The sequence below is a fragment of the Rhinolophus hipposideros genome (genome assembly GCF_964194185.1).
Source record: "Rhinolophus hipposideros genome assembly, chromosome: 11".
NCBI classification, from domain to species: Eukaryota; Metazoa; Chordata; class Mammalia; order Chiroptera; family Rhinolophidae; genus Rhinolophus; species Rhinolophus hipposideros.
This window is the reverse complement of record NC_138057.1, coordinates 8,538,339-8,560,619: the sequence shown is the minus strand read 5'-3', so window position 1 is coordinate 8,560,619 and position 22,281 is coordinate 8,538,339. Positions and strand designations below refer to the sequence as shown.

Here is a 22,281-nt window from a genome sequence, read left to right as displayed (position 1 = left end):
GGGCGGGCAGACACTGGAGTCTGGAATGACAGGAATCCTGCGGAAAGTCCGGAGCCCCACGCAGGTCCAGACGCGGGGATGCACGGGAGGCTCTGGGACAGTGTGTGTGTGGGGGGGCGGACCGCCGGGAGAGGCGGGTCCTCGGGGCGACTTTGAGGCAGTGGTCCTGGGTGTGAGAGCGTACACACGCCTGCATTCGTGTCCCCACGCCTGCATTCGAGTCCCCTCCGCGCCGCAAGCAGCACAAGGGTACATTGGAGATCATTTCCTTAACTACCCAACTTGGCACAGATGGGAAACCAAGGCCCGGGATGGCGAAGGTCCGGGCTGATGCCCACCTTAACCTGGAGTAAGCGCTGACAGAGTTAATTCACAGCGAGTTCAACAGCTGGGCATACGAAAGCCTGTTAAGAAACTGGGCACCTTTGGGCATCTACTGGAAACTTGTGCAGTGGGAAGGCCTCGGACTCGCAGAGCCGGTGGCGGGAGCCGAACGTCCAGTGTGCGGGCGGGGCCCCAGCCCTTTAAACTCCGGACGCGCGGGAACCGCAGTCTAACAGCCACAGGCGGGAGGGCCCTGGCGGCAGGACGCGCGGGCCAGACGCGGACCAACGACCGCCCTGGCCCCGCCCTCTCTCCGGCGCCGGTCCAATCAGCAACTGTCGTGCGGCCCGCCCCTGTCACTCCCCCCCCCGCGCGCCTCCGCTCCTGACAACCCGAGCTGAAGGATGGCGGGGGCGGGGCTACGGGCAGAGAGTCTGGGCTAGTGCCGAAGTCGCGCGCTCCCCCGGAGTTTCGAACGCAGTTGGCCCTCCAGGGAGAAAAAAATACAAGAGCGGAGCCAATCGCTCAGCAGAAAGGACCCGCGCGCTGTCGTGGCCCCACCCCGCTCTGCTAGAAAGAAGTTCAGGCCCGGTCATTGGCTCACGCTGCCTGTCACTCGCCGCTGCGGCCAGCCGGCAGGGGCCTCGCAGTGATTGGTTCCGCCCAGGCGCGAAATGTAACGCGGGAAAAGCGGAGTAGGGACCCCGGTGGCAGGTTGTTACTTTCGGGGGTTCGGCGCCGTGAGTCCTGTTTTTCTGTCACGGCAAGCCAGGCCGCTCGCTGCTTCCCGCCGCTGGAGCCTGCGTGGGGGAGTACAAAGAGCGGAGGGCGGGCTTGACCAGAGGTTGGGGTCCGGCCCTGGACGCCCGGTACCCGCCGAGCTGCTCCGCTCCTTCACTGGCGGCCGCGCAGGAGGATTCGGGGAAGCGTCCGCCTGCCATGAGCCCGCGGGACTGAAAGCCAGCGACTCGGTGCAGCGCGGGCGAGGGGAGCGAAGGGCCAGACCCGAGCTCAGAGACTGCTGCCCGCGGCCGCCGGAGCTGCGATCGGGGCCGGGCGATGATCCGGGGCGCGGAGGCGCCGATGGCGGACAACCCGCCACAGCCGCCACCGGTGATCTTCTGCCACGACTCCCCGAAGAGGGTGCTGGTGTCGGTCATCAGGACGACCCCGATCAAGCCCACGTGCAGCGGCGGAGGGGAGCCGGAGCCGCCGCCGCCGCTCATCCCCACTAGTCCCGGCTTCAGCGACTTCATGGTGTACCCGTGGCGCTGGGGCGAGAACGCGCACAACGTGACGCTCAGCCCCGGGGTTGCGGGGGCCGCCGCCTCCACTGCCTTGCCTGCCGCCGCCGCCGCCCCGCACCCGGGGCTTCGGGGCCGGGGCGCGCCTCCGCCCGCCGCCTCTGGGGGCGAGGACGAAGAGGAGGCGAGCAGCCCGGACAGCGGCCACCTCAAGGTGAACGGCGCGGGCGGGCGGGCGGGCGGGCGGGCGCGGGGCAGCCGGACGGTTAACGGCGCAGCCGGGGAGCCGGCAGCGCCAGCGGACGCGGCGGGCGGGGCGGGGCCGAGTTTAAAACGCGAGGTCGCCGGGGCCGCGGCGGGGGCGGTAGCGAGTGACAGGACACTTACGTCACTGCCGCGCGCCAAAAAACGGGCCCCCGCGGGGGAAGCGGGCCGGCCGCCACGTGACGCCGGCTGGGAGCGGACGGGCGGACCCCGGAGCCCGGCCGGCAGGTGCAGGGGGCAGGGGCGCAGCCTGGGGTTGCGGAGGAGGCGGCTCCACCCCCCCGTGAGTCGCTGCGCAGACCGCCGAGTTCTCCCTGGAGGCAGAGGGGGGAGGGGCCGCCTTCCGGAGCGGTTCCTCCGGGTGCGGGAAGCGAGGGCGCTGCGCAGTGGGCGCTCCATTGCCGCGTGGGTCCCGCCCGTCCCCGCTGTGCATGCCCTGCAGATAGAGCGGAAGGTGACAAGGGACGTCGGGGAATCTTGGGCAGCGGAAGCTGGGCCCTCGCTGCCTTTCATTAATCCAGCTTACTACTTTGCCAGGTGCTGAACAAACAGCACATGGAACGGGATGCTGTTGTCGCTAACCTCGAATTGCTCGCACTCAGACTGTGTATAGAGCTGGGAAGGACGTGACTACCTGATTCAAACCTACATTTTACGGATCAGGCAACTGAGGCTTAGAGGGCATTGGTGAAGACCTCCCCGAGGTCACACAGCTAGGTAGTGGGGGAGCTGGGACTGTGGTTGAATTTCTGTGGCTACTAGTCCTGAAGCGTGTGTTCCGGGTGCTTCTGCTGACAAATACTTGCCTCTATAAACTGTAAACTCCAGGACGGCTTTTCGACTATTCAAGACTATTCGACTTTAATACCTTGTACACTGTAAATGCTGAATAAAGGTGTTCAATACATAGTTGTGTAGTGAATGAATGGTGCTAATATAAGGTTACTATTCAGGTTCTAGTGGCTGTATAATATAAGCAGTTTGCCAAAGATAAAACAACTAAATCACCTAGTGGATAAGTGCATCTGTATTGGCAAATACTGTTTTTATTAATTGAAACAAGTTTGGTCATTTTACACACAGTAGCAAAAGTGTTGAAATTCTGTGTTGTTTGAGCCGGAGGAAATTGATACACTTTATGTTACTAATAGCGTCGTAATTAAAGAACTATAAAGTTGTAAAACTATGTGCTTTAACCCACTTCAACTCTTGAAACTGCACTAAAGTAAAAATTTGAAAGAACAAGCAGTACAAATACTCATAATAGTGCCGAGTGAGTTTGTGAAGGGACCAATCACTTGTTGGCTATCTTTAGGTAGCCCTTACTTAGCCACTACTTGGGTGGGTATCCTAGATATTTTTCTGTGTTAACGAATTTAATCTTTAGTCCTTTTTTAAAACTAGAAAACACATATATTAGGTTATAGTACATAGTTGATCAACATAAAGGCACACATGCACAAATACTTGTGAAAGACTTTTCATTTATTATTGATTATAACTTAATCTAACTTTGGATTATCCAAAAAAAAATTAATGTTATTATAGACAAATGAAATCTGCAGGTATGTTCTTTTTGGCCTAAAACAGACTTACCGTCACACAAAGCTTTATAAAAGTCGCTTACACAATGCATAGATTTGAATTTTATTTCCACTTTGTCCACCTCTTTTCAGAGGTGAAATATACCAGAAGTGATGGAGAACATGTACAAATAAAAAGGCTGCTTTATATTTCATTTTTTCCCTCCTCACAGCATTTCCTATTGTAACGTTAATAAACTGATTCTAACTTGTCCTTTTATCAATGAAACAATCCCAAGTACAACTCCAAAAGTTCACTCATTTAGCTTTCCCATCTTGGGGGAGAGGGGAGCCTGGAATATACCTTTAAGGAAGTTACCTAGTTTGATTTGTGATCAGTACTTTCTAGACTAAAAATAGGGAGTCCCAGTCCCCTTGTTTTGCTTCTGGGAAGTGCTGGTAGTTCTTTATCTCCACGTGTATCATGGTTGAATCATGTTGACTGATTTTGTTCACTTTTTGGGAAGATGGGAGACAAGTTTCCAATAAAGGTGGTGCCAGTAACATGCTCCTCTATACCCCCTTCTCAGTATGCAGATGAGAGGCAATAACAGCTGTGGGTTTGAGAACATTTGTGTTCATTTGCTTTCTATTTGTTGCCACTGCTCCCAAGGGAGACATTAACATCTGAGTCCTGTACCCTCCTCCCCTTTCCCCAGCTCTTGCTCCTCTGGTTTGTTCCTGTCCAACACTGCCTCCCCTGCCTGTGTGGGAGAACACCCATCATCTAACCACTTATTTTGGCCCCTCATCGCAAGATTGCTTAGCACTCTTGGGTATAATTGTATATTAGCACTATCTTTTCCTAGGTTGTAGAATTTGGGGAAGGAAGGGAACAGGTCTAATTTCTCTCTGCCCTTGGCATATCTCTCACAGGATATCCCAAGCCTCCCCATCTTGTGCCCTTGTGCCCTCTACTCAGACTGCATTCTTGAGGTTACTTCACCACTGTGAGACCTGCATGGTTTGTCTTTGTGCTTAGCCTCAGATACCATTTACCCTTCACGACTGGCCAGCTGCCTATCCTGCTTCCCCTTTCTATCACCTGAACATTTCAACCATCTATACTGCACACAGCTTTACAAATAACTGATTAGTACATAGCAATTACCACATTAAACATAACTTGTTAACATAGTAGCCACCATTTATTGCCTGGCACCGCAAACTGCCATGCTTTGTGTTGAGTGTTGTGAATTCCTTACTTAATTTACCTTGTTTACTCAATGAAGAAGGAGGAATTTGAGAAAAGAGTCCTCAAGATTAAGTCCCAAGATTAAGTGTATTTAGCATATGGTAAGTGGCAGAACTGATGGAACCTTCCAGAGCCCTTGTTCTTAATCCCTCCATGATAATGCTCCTGTGTATATTATGTGTGAATTGACTTTAGGGGTTCGTTATATATATATTAAAGACTTTTATTGGGAAGGAGAACAGGATTTTTATTAGGGAACAGTGTGTACTTCCAGGACTTTTTCCAAGTCAAGTTGTTGTCCTTTCTGTCTTAGTTGTGGAGGGTGCAGCTCAGCTCCAGGTCCAGTTGCTGTTGCTAGTTGCAGGAGGCGCAGCCCACCATCCCTTGCAGGAGTCAACCTTGTGGTTGAGAGCCCACTGGCCCACGTAGGAATCGAACCAGCAGCCTTCGGAGTTAGGAGCACTGGAGCTCCAACTGCCTGGACCACTGGGCTGGCCCCTCCTTATATTTTTAACATCAAGCTAATGCAAGTAGACTTCTGACATACACACTATTTATATTTACCCATATGTCAATTGAGATGCTTTATGAGGGTATACACAATATACTAGATAAATTCAAATTAAGACTTGGAAAGTTTTGCAGATAGGTCAAAGTGGAGGACAGAGTTAGGATGCAGATATGGGAGCCATAGGAAATTTGGATCTAAATATGATTTCAGAAAGGGAAATAAGATAAATTACATTTTCTCATTTTCTTTTCAAGGTACACACACCACCCTCTGAGACCTGTTTTTTTTTTTTTCTTCTAGGTTGTGTTTGAGCACTTTATTTGAATTTTGCTTTGTATAAAAGTAATTGAAGGACTTTTAGTTTCTTAACTTTTTCTAAAGCCTAGGTAAATGTGTACATTATGCTAAGTGGCTTGAGAAATAACCCAAATTTTATTAAACAATTATGAAATATTTTAGAAAACACTTTCAAAATCACCAGTCTACCTTCTGGAGGTATGGAAATTCTATTTTAAAAATTAAATTTACTGATGTATGCCAACATTTTTTGGCAGTTTAATCATTTTGCTTCTTTCTAGTAGCTTATTTTGCAACAGTTGCCACATATATAGCAATGGGATGTCTTAGAATTTCTTCTTAACTTTTTCTTGCAAATCAGTCTCAACCAGATTTTTCTCTTAGGCTAATGTATACTTGGTTGATGATGAGTTAAAATCATCGTCAAAATGTACCTAGAAACATTTTCTTATTGCTAAGATCAAAATGAAAATGGTCCTTTTTAAGTAGTACTGCTTATTTATATATTATGGTTAAAAGAGACTCTATTCATTGATTTAGGGCATTAGATGATTACTTGCCTTGCCTTATTTTTTTAGTTCAAAGAATGCACGTGGTAAAGCCTAGTTGTATATGGCTAAAATATATTTTTTAGCTCTCTGTTTCTCATCTGGAAAATATAAATGTGTGGTTTGTAGCTGAAACAAGATCTTAGAGTTGCTGAGAAACAGCCAAATGGTTAACATTTTTAAAAATATATCTCCCTCTCTATTACACGTCTGTTTATTTTTTTACCAGAAACATAGAAAATAGTAATGGGTAATCTTAAAATTTTGATACTAATTAACTAATCAGTTATTTCAAACTGTAATAGTCAACAATATGTTTTTATGTATTTAAAAGTATTAGGGGAAAGATTCTTTTATGGCAGAGAAGCTGTATCACTAAGGTTTTTAATTAACCTTATTTCATGTTCAATTATTTTCTTAACAAAGTCACCTGGTATTTTTATGGATCATAGATGCTGTGTTTATTTGTTTAGCATTTTTAAAAACATTTAAAATAATTATATGACCATAACCAGTAACAATCCATACTTGTACTGTGACTCAATAAATGATGGCAACGGAATCTCTATTTTTACTCGTGGTTAGATCCCTCTCTTTGCTGATGCTGCATGAACAATTTTAGCTACTGTATAGGAATGTTAATATACTATAGAGAGTTCCCATGAACCATATACCCAGTTTCCCCTGTTGCTAACATCTTACATTAGTATGGTACATTTATTTCAATTAATGAACTTAGTTGATACATTGTTATTAACTAAAATCCATAGTATATTCAGATTTCCTTAGTTATTTTTGATTGAGCTGTAATTCACATAACAAAATTAACAATTTTGAAGTATAATTCAGTGACATTTAGTAATTCACAGTATTATGCAACCACCGCCTAATTCAAATTCCAAACATTTTCATTACCCCAAAAGAAAGCCCTGTCTCCATCCATTAAGTGGTCACTCCCTATTCTCTCTACAGTTAGTCTCTGGAAAACACCAATCTGTTTTCTGTCTCTGTGGACTTATTCTGGATGTTTCATTACATGGAATCATACAATATGTGGCCTTTTCTGTCTGGCTTTTTTCACTTGGCATAATGTTTTTTAGCTTCATCCACCTTTTAGCATGTATCATTTCTGTGGCTTATGTAATAACATTTTGTTGTATATGTATATGTACATTGTACCACACTGTCAGACTTTTCCAGTGATTGAACTACTTTACAATCCTAGCAGCAATGTATGAATGTTCCAATTTCTCCACATTCTTACCAAAGAGCACTTTTATTTTCTACTTATCCTGTTTTTAAAAATGTAACTTAGTTGATATGAAATAGTATCTCTTTTTGTTTTTTGAGACTTATTGAGGTATAATTGACCTCATTGTGGTTTTGATTTGCATTCCCCTAATGACTAATGGTGTTGAGCATCTTTTCAGGGACTGGCTGGCCCTTTGTATAACTACTATGGAGAAATGTCTATTCAATTCCTTTACCAAAAGTTGAATTGGATTGTCTTTTTGTTCTTGAGCTGTATATGTTACATATCCTGGATGCTAGCTAGACCCTTATCAGATACATGATTTGCAAATATCTCCCATTATTTGTTTTGTTGCTTATGTTTTTGGTGCCATATCAGAATCCATTGCCAAATACAAGGTCAAGAAGACTTAGGCCTGTTTTCTTTTAAGAGTATTATGCTTTTAGCTCTGACATTTTCATGTATGATGCATTTGGAGTTCATTTTTTAAATATATTATGTGAGATAGGGGTCCAACTTCATTCTTTTATATATAAAAATCCAGTTATTTCAGAACCTTTTTTTTTTTTTTTTTTTTTTTTTTTTTTTTTTGGTTGTTGAGAGCCCACTGGCCCATGTGGGAATCGAACCGGCAGCCTTCGGAGTTAGGAGCATGGAGCTCTAACCGCCTGCGCCACTCGGCCGGCCCCAGAACCATTTTTTGAATAGAGTATTCTTTCCCCATTGAGTGTTCGTGGCACCCTTCTTGAAAATCAATTGGCCATAGATAGAAGGGTTTGTTCGTTGACTCAGTTCTATTTCATTGGTCTATATGTCTTTTCTTATGCCAGTATCACAGTGTCTCGATTGCTGTTGCTTTGTGGTAATTTTCTAATAGGGAAATGTGAATCATCCTGCTTTGTTCTTTTTAAATATTGTTTTGGCTATTTGGATCCTCTTGCAATTCCATATAAGTGGAGGATTGTTTTTTTCATTTCTGCAAAAAAGGCCTTTGGAATTATAATAGGGATTGCATTGAATCTGCAGGTCACTTGGAGTAGCACTGCTGTCTTTTATTGTCTTCCAATCCAAGAACTATGTCCTACAAATTTTGATATGTTGTTTTTGTTTTCATCCATGTTGAAGTATTTTCCAGTTTTCCTTGTGCTTTCTTCTTTGACACATTGGCTGTTTAAGAGTGTGTTATCTAATTTCCATATATTTGTGAATTTCCCAGTTTTCTTTCTGTTATTAATTTTAGTTTCATTCCATATGTGTCAGGGAAGATACTTTGGATGATTTCAATTTTTTAAAAATTTATTGATATTTGATTTGTGGCCTAACATATGGTCTATCCTGGGCAATGTTCCATGTCCACTTGAGAAAAAAAAAAAGTATATTTTGCTGTTTTTGTGTGGAATGTTCTATATATATCTGTTAGGTGTAGTTGATTTATAGTGTTGTTGAAGTCTTCCATATTTTTGTTGACCTTCTATCTAGCTGTCCTGTCCATTACATAGAACTGAAAGTCTCCAGCTATTTTTTTTTTTTAAAGATTTTATTGGGGTAGGGGAACACGACTTTATTGGGAAACAGTGTGTACTTCCGGGACTTTTCCAAGTCAAGTTGGTGTCCTTTCAGTCTTGGTTGTGGAGGGCGCAGCTCAGCTCCAGGTCCAGTTGCCGTTGCTAGTTGCAGGGGGCGCAGCCCACCATCCCTTGCGGGAGTTGAACTGGCAACCTTGTGGTTGAGAGCCCATGCTTTAACCAACTGAGCCACCCGTCCACCCCAAGTCTCCAGCTATTTTTGAACTGTCTCTTTCTCCCTTCAGTTCTGCCACTTTTGCTTCATGTTGTTTGGGGGCTCTGTTGTTAGGTATGTATGTGTGGATAATTGCCTCTTTTTCTATCCTTTCACTTTTAACCTATTTGTGTTTTGTTTTGTTTTTTAGTTTTTATTGGGGAATATTGGGGAACAGTGTGTTTTTCCAGGCCCCATCAGCTCCAAGTCAAGTCATTTCAATCTAGTTGTGGGGGGTGCAGCTCAGCTTCAGGTCACATTGCTGTGGAGGTCGCAGCTCACTGGCCCATGTGGTAATCGAACTGGTGACCTTGGTGTTATGAGCACTGTGCTCTAACCATTGAGCCAACCGGCTACCCCTATTTGTGTTTTTGGATCTACAGTGAGTCTCTTATAGACAGCATATAGTTGGATCATAGTTTGTTTTGTTTTTAAAATTCATTCTGCCCATCTCTACCTTTTAATTAGAGAATTTAATCTATTTACATTTAAAGTGATTACTCATAAGGAAGAATTTACTTCAGCCAGTTTGCTATCTGTTTTCTACATGTCATATACTTGTTTTGTTTCTCAATTCCTACATCATTATCTTCTTTTTTGTTTAACTGTTTTTTTTTTGTAGTGTACCATTTTCATTCCTTTTGTTTATTTTTAATGGTTAACCTGGGAATTGCAATTAACCTCTTAAATGTAAACAAATCTATTTTGAATCAATACAACCGTAGCTTCAATAGTATACAAAAGCTCTGTCCCTCCCCCTTTTTGTTATTGATGTCACAAACTACACTTTCTTGTATTGTGTTACTGTTAATATAGATTTAGAATTTTTTTTTACATTTGGCATGTCTTTTATATAGGAAAGAAAAGCGTTACAAGCCAAAAATACAATAATTTTGGCTTGTGTAGTTACCTTGACTGGTTTTCTTTATTTCTTTGTATGACTTTGAGTTACTGTCTAGTTATTGAGTTATTATCCTTTCATTTCTGCCTGAAGAACTCCCTTTAGATTTATTGTAGGGCAGTTCTTCGAGCAATGAACTCTCTTAGCTTTCGTTTATGTGGAAATGCTTAATTTCTTCATTTTGAAGGGTAATTTTGTTGAGTATAAGATTATTGGTTGACTTGTTTTTCCTTTCAGCTCTTTAAACATGTCATCCCACTGCTTTCTATAGTTTCTCCTGGGAAATCAGCTGTTAATTTTATTTGTGGACTCATATGTGATGAAGTACTTCTCTTGCTGCTTTCAAGATTCTCTTTTTGTCCTTTGATAGTTTGATTTAATGTGTCAGTGTGTATCTCTCTGTGTTTATTCTTTTTGGAGTTCATTGAGCTTCTTGGATGTTTAGACTTATGTCTTATCAAATTTGGGAAATTTGCAGCCATTATTTCTTCAGATATTCTTTTTTTTTTTTTTTTTTTTTTTTTTTTTTTTTGTTGAGAGCCCACTGGCCCATGTGGGAATTGAACCGGCAGCCTTCTGAGTAAGGAGCACGGAGCTCTAACCGCCTGCGCCACCGGGCCGGCCCCAGATATTTTTTCTGCCCCTTTCTCTCTTGCCTTCTGGGTATCCAGTTATGTGTATGTTGTTATACTTGGTGTTGTGTCCCCCTTAAAAATTCATGTATTGAGATCCTGACCTCCAAAGATGATGATGTTAGGAGGTGCTTTGGGAAATGCTTAGGTCATGGGAGCTGTCATAAATGTAAATTAGTGCCTTTATCAAAGAGGTTCTGGAGGGATCCTTTTCCCCTTCTACCGTGTGAGGACACAGTGAGAAGGCACTGGCTGTGAACCAGGAACAGCGCCTTTTTCTGATCGTGCTGGCACCTTAATCTTGGACTTTCCAGCCTCCAGATCTATGAGAAATAAATTTCTGTTGTTTATAAGTTAGCCAGTCTGTTGTATTTTGTTATAGCAGCCTGAAGACTGAAACATTTGATGTCCTATAGGCATTCTAGGGTCCGTTCATTCTTTCTGTTTCTTTTCCTCAGACTGGATAATTTTAGTTGACTTCAAATTTGCTGATTCTTTTTTTCCTGCCAGTTCAAATCTGCCATTAAAACGCTTTGGTGAAGTTTTTCATTTCAGTTATTGTACTTTTTAGCTCCAGGATTTTTAGCTGTTAAAAAATAATTTCTGTTTCTTTATTGGTATTCTCTATTTGTTGAAACAGTGTTCTCCTAGTTTCCTTTTTTCTTTGTCCATGGTTTCCATGACCTCTTTTAGCATATTTAAGACAGTTTACTTAAAGTCTTTGTCTAGTAACTCCAATGTCTGCTTCCTCGTGATCTGTTTCTATTAGTTTTTCTTCTGTATGGACTGTACTATTGTTGCTTTGCATGCTTTGTAATATTTTGTTGAAATCTGGATGGTTTGAATATTATAATGTAGTAACTTTGGAAATCAGATTCTTCTCCTCAGAGTTTGTTTTTTGTGTGTGCTGTGGGTTCCAGTTGTTTGTTTAGTGACTTTCCTTGACTATTTTTGTAAACTCTATTCTTCGTTGTGTTTGTTCTCTAAAGTCTGTTTCTTTAGTTTGTAGGCAGCTCATATTTTGAGAGAGATCTCCTTGAATTCCTGGACCCAAAAAAAGAAAGGGGAAAAACTTCTAATTTTTGAAGAATGGCTCTGTGCTGTAGCTCTCCTTCAGTGCTTAGCCAGACTGTACAGCTCTGCCTTAGCCTCACTTCCTGCTTGTGCTGAGCCTAAGATCAGCCAGGGGTGAAAGCTTAGGGTCTTTGCAGGTCTTTTCTGAGCATGCTTTCTGCCCTGGGAAAGGGTTTGGCTTTCTAAATTTCTGTCTTTAGGATTTATGGGCACTTTTCAGTGTCCTAATTTCCCAAAGAAATTCTCTTCCAAGCTTATTCTCTCAGCTTTTGGCACATCTGCTTGCCTCAGTTGAATTCTTTTGTCCCAGGTGGCAGCAAGTTGTCATTTGCCTTACAAGTGTTTTGAGCAGTGCCCTCTGTGTAGCGGCCTTTCTACCCTGAGAGTTCTAAGTTAGGGAAAACAGAGAAGGACCTTGCCTCAGATCTTTAGGAAGCTCTAGACAGGTCAAAACAGACAAACACAATTTTTTCATAATAAGGTCAACTCTTCCCTCTCTGGAACCAGGGACCGGGTTCCTACACTGAGAATGAAAGCTGCTATTTTTAAGACCACTGTGGGGGAAGGGGAGGGGTAAGAGCAAGTTAAAAAAAAAAATGCTGCAAAACTTTCCTACTGTTTTAAGTTGCTTTTTTCTTGGTTCAGTGTTCGCTGAGTTGCTGTAAAGCTCTATTTTCTGGAGTTGTGACAAAACTGATTCTGGCAGCCTGATTTTTCAGTGATCTGTGGAGAGATGGATGCTTGGAACTACATATTCTATCATTTTTGGTGATGTCACTCAAGAAATATTTGGATGTGAGGGCTATCTGGCTACGACATCTGTCACTCCATTGATCGCCAGGGTTGATTTGGCTGATCTGGCTGGCTGGGCAGGTGGCTCCTTCCTCCTTCACTGCTCCATGTGCATCCCTTCCCAAGGTGCGTGCTGGGTTGAAGAGGACGACCTTCGCCAATAGGGGAGAGAACCATTCTTCGGTCAAGTGTATATGAGTGTATATGGGCTCCCTTGCTAGAACCTCCAAACAAGCTCTCAAGAAAGATTTAAAAAATTATTTGCTACGATACTTTGCTTTAATGAGTGGAGTCCATGAAATTATATTAATGTTTATGCAATTGTTAGCAGGATGGAATCCGACGTGGTAGACCCAGAGCAGACACCGTCCGGGATTTAATAAATGAAGGAGAGCATTCGTCCAGCAGAATCCGTTGTAACATCTGTAATAGGGTGTTTCCACGAGAGAAATCACTCCAGGCTCACAAAAGAACTCATACAGGTAAGTTGAGCAAATTTAGAGAATGCCAAAAATAATATTTACCTGAAAGCTGATTTAATATTCAGGCTTATAAATTAATTTTTTAGTTGCCTTATATTTATATATTGTAAAGTTTTTAAAAACAGACACTGTGTAGTCAGTTTCTTTTTTGGTGGAGAAGGATGGCTTCCTGAACATTGATACCATGTGACTTTCAGTTATCACGGTAATCTAGTTGTCATGGGAATGTTATTGCTATATTCAGTTCTATTCTTCTACTATCTGATTTTTACTTGATACACCCTTAAGTTGTATGTATACTTGTTTAAACTGATTTGTAGGCCAAATATTCAAATAGTGATTGTCAAGTTTTTAATAGAATTTCTAGAGTCTTCAGTGTGCCATTAAATCTAAGGTGAAGTATAATTTTTCAGAATTAAATGCATCCCAAATGTATCATACATCTTTATCTGTGTAGAGAAATTATACTTGCATTTTAAATACCATATGGAGAGCGAAAAAAATAATACAGAGAGAGCCCTTGTTCTTTCCACAGAGAAAGGTGGCCTCAGAAGGAATCTTATGGTTCTAATAATGGTATCCAGTAATTTACAGATGAAGAAAATGTTAGGTCTCTGAATGTTAGAGACCTTGACTTCATGTTAGGTCTCTGAATGTTAGGTCTCAGAGACCTTGACTTGCAGACAGAGCCATGTCTGCAAGAAAACAACAAAATGTCTGTTGGCCTGCACCTGCAGACAGAGCCAAACTTGAGATAACAGAAAATGCCACAAAACATCTACTGGCTTACAGGCAGTATTTTCTGTTTAAACAATGCTACCCTGTCAGCACAGCCCCTATAAAACCCTCCTCACCCCCTCCTGTAGGGCTGCAAGTCTCCTTTAGACATGCAGCCCGGGCTGTAGCCGTCTTTGTTCAGCCAGATAGACTTTCTCTTAATAAAATAGACTTCTCTTAATAAACTTTCTTAACTTGCCTGACCATACACGTTCCTTTATTGGCCAACCTACGTATATCAGGAACCCGTTCACCAAAAACCAAATACCACTGCCTATAACCTCTCATACTCTGAAGTCTAGAACTATGCTGGCCATCACAGTAGCACGTGGGGCTCTCCAATTACCTGAAATGTGCCTAGTCTAAACTGAGATGGGCAGGCCGTTGCCACACGTTGCCAGTCTAGATAAGATTAAAGACCATGTGGCATGAGGAAAAGATCCCTGAGCCCCAGTCCTGACCTACCCTAACCCACTGATACTGCTAGGCCTTGGCCTACTATGCCAGATGCCAGGGAACTGACCCCAAGATTTCCATGGTGTAGTTAAACTCTAATAGTATATGCTTTATAAAAAACTTTTCTCTTACTATTTTAAATAACCTCCCTATCTCCTGTGTTTTATTAACTTGTGTCCAACTGTCACAACCATTTGGTACATTTCTAAGTAATGAGAAATTTAAGGAGCACGAGTTACTGTTCTTTGAGTCGTGTTGGAAGAACCAGTATATAATTGTTGATCAAAGAACATTTTTTAAAGAAACAAGTTTAATTGGGAGCACTTTCTTGAGCTGGCATTGTGTTAAGTATAGGAAATGAAGTGGAGTACAAGGTATTCTGCATCTTTGTATAAGGAGAGTACCATGATACATGAACAATCGAGGATGCAGAGCTCAATTATTTGGAGGTAGGGGGAGGTAGGAGGAGTTTCACTGAAAGCCTACAGGATTGAGATTTGAATGCGTAGAGAAGATAGGATTTTCAAGGAATAGAACAAGATGAGGAACTACCTCCTGGCTGGAATGAATCTCAGCCCCCTAACTCAGTAGCTACAGTGCAGACCTTAGGGGACCATTTAGAAGTCAGCAGATAATTTTCTTTTGTCCAAGGAGTATAGTAGGGTTTGGGGGTGATTAGGGGGTAGTTGGCATGACAAAAGCAAGAGTTCTGTGCCAGCTATGTTGTAAGGGCTGTGCAGGGGGATTGACTAGAGCCCAGCCAGGGTTTGTCTAGGTGGGAGGGGCTGCCAGTCTGACAGGGAAAGTTAACAGCAAATTTAGAGAATGGGGGATGGAGGAAGTAGGAGTGAGCAGCATTTTAAAGAACCAGCAAACACTAGTGATTTGGATTATGGGGAGAAAAAATATGGGAGAAGCCGAAGATGATAGCTTCAAGGATTCGAACCTGGGTACTTAAAAACTCAAGGCCTAAAGAAAATGTGCTTCCAGGTGGATAGCTGCTTGCTATCATGCAAGCGCTGTTCTTTGCATTTCCACTTTCAGCTCTCTAGAGGCTGTAACGTTTTATTGTTTGGAGTCAAGATCTATAGAAAGGTTGATTCTCTCCCCCTGCCCCTTCCTCCTTTCACCTTATTGTCTCGGAAATAATAGGTAACATCCACTCTGTCTACTTAGGTGAGAGACCCTATCTGTGTGACTATCCAGACTGTGGAAAAGCCTTTGTTCAAAGTGGACAGCTTAAAACACATCAGCGCCTTCACACCGGAGAGAAACCTTTTGTTTGTTCGGAAAATGGTATGGTTTAGGAGTTAAGTTTATGTAATAACTAGTTGTGAGTTGGTAGTTAAAATATCTTTGGCTTGAATTTTTTGGGAGGAGAGATTTTTTGATCCAGATTTTATAAAACATCATAAACTTTCTTCCTTGCGAATTTTGATCCATGTTCAATTTCTGGGAAAAAAATTGATTTTTAAATATTCTTTTTAGATGTAAATCTTAAAGGGCAATTAAAAATACTCTATCCAGTTACATGTGGTAGAAAAATCTATAAAAGTATATACAGCCTTTAGAGTGGGTATTTACTTGGGTTTTAAACTTTTTTAACTATTAAACTGAAGGAAACACATTATCGTCTAGATTTCTCATCATCTTAATTTACTTTTCTCGGTTACCAGTGAAACTGAACGTTTTCCATGTCTGCTGGATATCCAGGTTCTGATGAGTGTTTCCCTCTGTGTTTTGAAGGCTGCCTGAGCAGATTCACTCATGCAAACCGCCACTGTCCGAAGCACCCTTACGCCAGGCTGAAGCGGGAGGAGCCCACCGACGCTCTCAGTAAGCACCAGGCTGTGGACAACCAGGCTGCCGCTGAGTGGTTGGCAAAGTAAGACTTTCCTGGGCGTCCCCTGCAGAACACGACCCAGCAGGAGGGCTGATGCTGGGACTTAGACAGTTCTCTCATTTTAAATAAGTTGATATACATTTTATAGAATAACTTGAAATGGCACTTTATTTCCTTCAACCATAGAATTGTCAGGAATGTTGTTAGGATCTGAGTGTGGTTGAAAACTACTATATGATATTAGTCTTGAGTGCCCAGACCACAGTTTATTTTAAAAGCAAGAGTTTTCTCCATTTTAAAAGAGTGTTTTATAGGTATTGTGTTTCACTTGTTAGCTCAAACCCTCTTCATTTTCTTTATATCAGAATTAGATATGTGCTGATTATTGTAGGGATATATATCCATATGCCCCCCTACCTATACAGAAGGTGCCAAAAAACATGTATACACATTTTAAGAAAGGAAAAAACTGTATTAAAATTGTAATACTCAATATATATTGATAACAAAAGATGAATACAAGTCACGTTTGACTTCTGCAATGATGAGGTGCTCACAGTGGTTACCGTCAGCGTACACACTCCTGATTACTACAAACTACTGCTTGAGCAACGTTGACCAAAGCATCCACTTGTATCTCTGTGCATGCTGTTTCAATTTCTTCACATAGTAAGTACCATGCGTCTCAAACTTATCACAAATGAGTGTAATTGTTGCGCATATTGGAGATTCTGTTGCACACTCACGCCTCCATTGTCGTTGTACTTCCACAACATTCTCGAATTTCAAATACCACTTCAAAATGGTCTTGCGTTCCTCAAATGACAACTGTGCTTCTGCCATTTTCTTTGACTGTCCTGCCTGTCTCATGGTGACACTAGCATTCATTTGATTAACACCATCTTTTGAGCGAATGTCATACTACACATTGCTGCTGTAATTCAATTCAACTTTGAAACGTAATACATAGATAACATCTCTTAAAAGGTGTATACATTTTTTTTGGCACCCCTGTATATGTAGACCTAGATATAGATATATACAGAAAGATGTTCTAGACTACCAAAAAGCACCCATTTTTTTTAACGGCAACATGGGAGTTAGTATAAAAGCGTTCTCTAAGGATGTTTTGATTTAAGAAGTCACCTCTTGCATAGAAACCAGCAGCAGCTGGTCACCCCCCTCCCTAGCTTCATCAGCTTTCTCTGCACTTGGGGTCAAGTCTAGACCACCTGGTTGTGCTGCTGAAGCTCTGCCTCCCTCCGGCAACCCAACTGTTTCCCACCATCTGGGCTCCTGGTTTCTCAACACAAGCCCACTGTCCCTGTGGTTTCCAGACCTTTGTGGTCACTATTGCCTCCGTGGGACATGCTCGCTTCCCTCTTCACTTAGCCACTTGGTTCTTTCTTCATTTCTTACTTAGGTTTAACAACACTTCAGGAAGTTCTTCTCTAACTTGCTGCCCAACCCCCAAAACAAACAAGGTCAGACTCACCTAATAGATGCTTTTATAACACACTGTATTTTCCCTTTCAAAATCTTCATCACACTCTCATTTGTTCGTTCCGTGTCTATCTTCCCTGCTTGACCGTCAAGTCAGCTCCACCAGGCAGGGATTACATTTGTGTTGCTCACTGCATCACTTCCCCCTCGCTCTTCCTCCTGGCTGGCCTCCACTGCCCCATACCTCTGATTTCGCCCAAGCCAGAAACTGTTGGTCATCCTTGCCTTTGTCCTCTCTTTCTCCCATCTACGCAGTGACCAGCTTATGGATTCTACTTCCTTAATACTCTAAAATTCAGCTACTTCAACCCTCTCCATCCATTGTCCATGCTGTTGCCAGAGGGATCTTTCTAGAATGTTCATGTGATCCCCAGTATGAAGTCTAAGCCCTTTACTATGGCACTCACAGCCCTCCATTACCTGGTCCCTGCTGACCTAGCTAAACTTACCTTTTGCCATTTTCTTTAAGTCATCCTGAAGTATTAATATTTGCCTTTTTTAATACCTGAGTATTGCCAACACTTTTCCAGTTTAAGTCGTCTAGATTTCCTGAAATCTAATAGTGTTTGTATTTTTTTGTATGTAATTTTAAAAACAGCTTTCCGGGGATATAATTCATACACAATAAACTATGCACATTTAAAGTGTACAATCTGGACATGTATACATCTGTGAAATCATCACCCACATCAAGATGTGAGCATACCCATCACTTCCAACAGTTTCCTTGGGCCCCTTTGGAATCCATCACCCCCACCCCTTCCGGCCCTTCTTCCCCAAACAACACTGATCTGCTTTCTGTCACCATAAATTAGTTTGTATTTTCTAGAGTTTTATACGAATGGAGTCAAACAGTATGTTCTCCTGTTTGTTTGACTTCTTTCACACATTATTTTGAGATTCATCCATGTTGTTGAATATATCATGTGTTCATTCCTTTTTATTGCTGGGTAGTAATCCATATGGATACACCTCGACTTGCTTATTCATCTACTGACAAGCATTGGGTTGTTTTTGGCTATTACAAGTAAAGCTATTATGAACATTAATATAAAAGTCTTTGTATGGACATCTTTGGATGTAATGGTATTGACATTTAAATATGCATTTCTTTAGTTACCAAAAAGGTGTGATATTTGCATTTTCTCTTGTGAATTGCCATTTGGCTATGTAATAGAATAATGGTGGTGCTCCTAAATTTTTGAATAAGCTCTGTGTAGTACAGATATTAATCTGTATGTCATATTTTATGGGCTTAAAATTTCTCCTAGTTAACTCTGCCAGAAGTGACCATTCCTCTGTGGATAGGGTGAATAGGTTTCTAAATTATTTGTTCTCCTATTTCTATACTTTAGTGCATTTCACATAATGATTTTTAAGGCAGCTATAGTTTAATGGCAAAAATATGTGATTAGAGAGTTGAGAATGAGACTCTGAACTGCCAGTTTTTGAATTTGGAAATCTGAGCAAGTTCCTCAACTTCTTGAACTTGAATTGTTTCCTTAGTAATGGGAAATATATGTAATATATGTGAAATCACTTTATAACTTTTTAAACTGAAGCACATGTAATACTGTGGTAGAGAACCTTTTTTATTAAGAAAGAAATATCATGCGTACCCTATAATTAATGCAGATGCATTTCCCATAGGTATTGGGAAACAAGAGAGCAGCGCACGCCCACCTTGAAAGGAAAGCTTGTTCAGAAGGCAGATCAGGAACAGCAGGACCCTCTGGAATACCTTCAGTCTGATGAGGAGGACGATGAGAAGAGTGGTGCCCAGCGCCGGCTCCAGGAGCAGCGGGAGCGCCTGCACGGAGCCCTTGCGCTCATAGAGCTGGCCAACCTGACCGGAGCACCACTGCGCCAGTAGCTGCACACGGACCTCTCCCACTGTACAAAATGTACTGCCCGGCGTACTTCTAAAGTAGATCCTTGGGCATAAGCTAAGCACCTTATTTGCTTATTATAGGCTGCTATTCTGTAGAAACTTATGAAGAATGTCATTGCCCCAGAATACGGGGTGAGAGAGAATTGCACTTTTTTTTATATGGTAATGGATTGTTGTAAAGTTTAAAATATTTTGTAAATATGGGACGTATAGTACAGGGTAGGAAACTACATATTGTGGGAAGCTAGATTTTGCAAGTTTAATGCATTCATTGGAAGCAGTTCTCACAGGAAGCACTTTCTGAATAAGACACTCATGAAAAAACAGAAACATGTAGCCAAAGAAGGTTGAAATAGATTATTTATAACATCATTTTTTAACAATGTATATTAGTATGTTTAATAATACTGTAAACACTGAAGCCAGCAAGAAAGTATAAGATATGTGTGTAACATATATATGTTTTAATTGCAAAATAGTGTGACTAACAAGACTAGAGAAATGGAAAACTGACTTTCGGAAGATGTTCTAAGTTATGGACTTTGGAAGAAAAGTAGATATTTGAGGATCTCGATAGGATGCACAATAGTTTAGAATTTTCAAAATTGGAATAAAATCAGTCTTATTCTATCTTTCCAAGGCTTTACAACTTACTATGGTGTTCAGGTTTGAAAAGCACTTGTCATCCCTCACTTGTTAACTTGGGAACTTTTGCACATTTCATATTTCTCATTTGCTGACATTGAGTGATTAATCTTGCAAAGTCTGGTAGCCTAATAATTGGGTGTTTTGTTTTTTTTAAATATTATGGGCCCTGTATGGAGATTTGGCACTTGGATTTTTATGGATAAAAGGGCACCTACAGGGTTGTTGTGTAGTAAACTGTTTTAGATCTTTTGTTAGCAAACACTAAATTTTAATTGTACTGCTTGTTTAGAATTATTAGCAAATGGAAGCCTTCTATTTATATTTTCAGTGCATAAAGCCACCTTCTTGCTTTTCAGAATAACATGCCAAGCTATTTTGTGCTCACTAAATTTAGCTATCAGTTAAACACTGCAGAAAATATTAGCTATTCAAATAAGTAGGCTTCTGGGATAGTTTTAACTGCAAGTGTGTTAACTTGTGTGGTGGTTTGAAACCATTTTTCCAAATAGATGAAGTTCTGAAACACCACTTGATGTACTGAGGCATGAACAGAAAAATCAAGAGCTGAGCGGTTCACCTCCTTATGTAGGCATAAACCTCCGTCATTTTAGCTTTTGTTTTAAGCACAAACTAAAAACATGCATAGCATGCTAATTTTATAGATTGCTTAATTGGAGTAAACCTCGGAATAACAGAGGGAAATATGGGCTCTTCAGCGCCTTTGTTTTTTTTGAAGTAGTAGCCTACAGATGTAGTTTAAACATTATCTAAAATGTAGGCTTCTTTCTCCCCAAATCCCCACATGTTGCAGTACACCAATAGTTTAACATACGTAGCCATGACAAAGGGGAGGGATGTAAATGTCTTGAAAAGGAGCAGAAGTGTGAAAGATGATAGTAACAAATGATGTGTATGATGAGGACATACCTTACAAATGTAATCCTCTGTGTAGTAAATTACAAATCTTGAAGGATTTTTTTAATAAGAAAATTTATATTTGTAATGGTCTAAGAATTTTTGTTTGTAATCTGATATATAGAACTTGGAGCACTTATAAAGACAGTTAGAGACACTATAGCATTGAATTTTCTTGGTATAGGTGTCAATATTTTCTCTAGAAGTTTTCTTCTCAAGTATGATTTAAAGAACTATAGAAAGCAATACTCATCAGTCTTGGGAAGTTTAAAATTTGATGAAATTACATAAGGAAGGGCAGTAAGAATTTAAAAAATCCTTGCCAAGTCAAAGATAATAAAATTTAAGGCCTTAAAAAGTAAAGGTTTTTATTTCTCTGGTCAGCTTTTGTCAGCTATAATAGTTATATTCATAAACACTTTTTATTTGTATGATTGAAAGTTTAAGAAATTATTACAACTATTTACTATAGAAATATTTAAAATGTTCTTTTTTTGGTATAAGCTATATACTTGGACAAAATACATTGGCATTTAAAATTTGAGGTGTGTTAAGACTGCTTTTTGTTTTAAAAATGTGGTTTACATTCAAAATTTTGAAGTGTTTTATGCTTCTATGGCTAAGTTGTAGTTTGGCAGAGTTAACAGCATAAGAATAAACATGCTGTAATTTTAAAAGATGCTTTGAATAAAATTTTATTTTAATTTACAGTTTAAAGTACATGTTCATTCTTGAACCCTTGATAATGTTTTCCTATCAAATATACAACAACTTGATATAAAAAATTAAAAAGAAATGTCACCCACTGCCCTACTTTCTTCCATCATTAGTTTGGTAAGTTCTGTATTTCATTCCAGTCTCATCCCAGGCATCTTTTTAGCCTACTTGGAACCATAGTGTGAATTGCTTTTTCTTAACTTTAAAATCCTGGCCTTTTAGATTATAGATATTCATCTAACTTCCTCATCTGGTTCATTGTTACAGTATTAAAAATACACAGGTGTAGATAGTATTGTAAGCCCATTGCAGGCTTTACATTAGCGTAATCAGGAATGGGATTTCATTGTACTTATACTCAGGATATGTTGAGCCTGGGGTCACCTGAAGAATCCACTCAGGACTTATTTACTTTTCTGAGTTAAGCAAATCGGTGTAAGTTTTTCATTAGTTATTTTTGGTATATCTTTAGTCTTGTACTGGAATTGGCAAGGTTCAGCCCATCCAGGCTTTGTATGATTTCACAAGCAACTCTTTAGTTGTGAGTTGTCATTTAAAAAGTAAAGATGAGACTTTGACAGTGACCTAAGGTCTTGGAAGTGTGTACACAGAAGCAAATTAAAGGCAAATATGATTAAGGCTGTCATTAAAAG

At 41.1% G+C, this 22,281-nt stretch overlaps 1 protein-coding gene across 1 annotated transcript; it reads left to right on the top strand.

Moving 5' to 3' along the window:
* The first annotated feature begins 989 nt into the window (after nucleotides 1-989).
* On the top strand, nucleotides 990-21,621 carry ZNF367 (zinc finger protein 367). The gene is made up of 5 exons (XM_081066741.1): nucleotides 990-1,782; nucleotides 12,728-12,878; nucleotides 15,288-15,407; nucleotides 15,858-15,996; nucleotides 19,108-21,621. The coding sequence occupies exons 1-5, from the start codon at nucleotides 1,384-1,386 to the stop codon at nucleotides 19,328-19,330; spliced, it is 1,032 nt and encodes a 343-aa protein (XP_080922867.1). The 5' UTR covers nucleotides 990-1,383; the 3' UTR covers nucleotides 19,331-21,621.
* The last annotated feature ends 660 nt before the right edge of the window (nucleotides 21,622-22,281 follow it).

Excerpts from the sequence above, each read along its gene's own strand:
- ZNF367 (XM_081066741.1), top strand. The coding sequence starts at position 1,384 with ATGATCCGGGGCGCGGAGGCGCCGATGGCGGACAACCCGCCACAGCCG. Across the intron at positions 1,783-12,727 it reads CGGACAGCGGCCACCTCAAG|GATGGAATCCGACGTGGTAG; the intron begins GTGAACGGCGCG and ends AATTGTTAGCAG. Across the intron at positions 15,997-19,107 it reads GCCGCTGAGTGGTTGGCAAA|GTATTGGGAAACAAGAGAGC; the intron begins GTAAGACTTTCC and ends CATTTCCCATAG.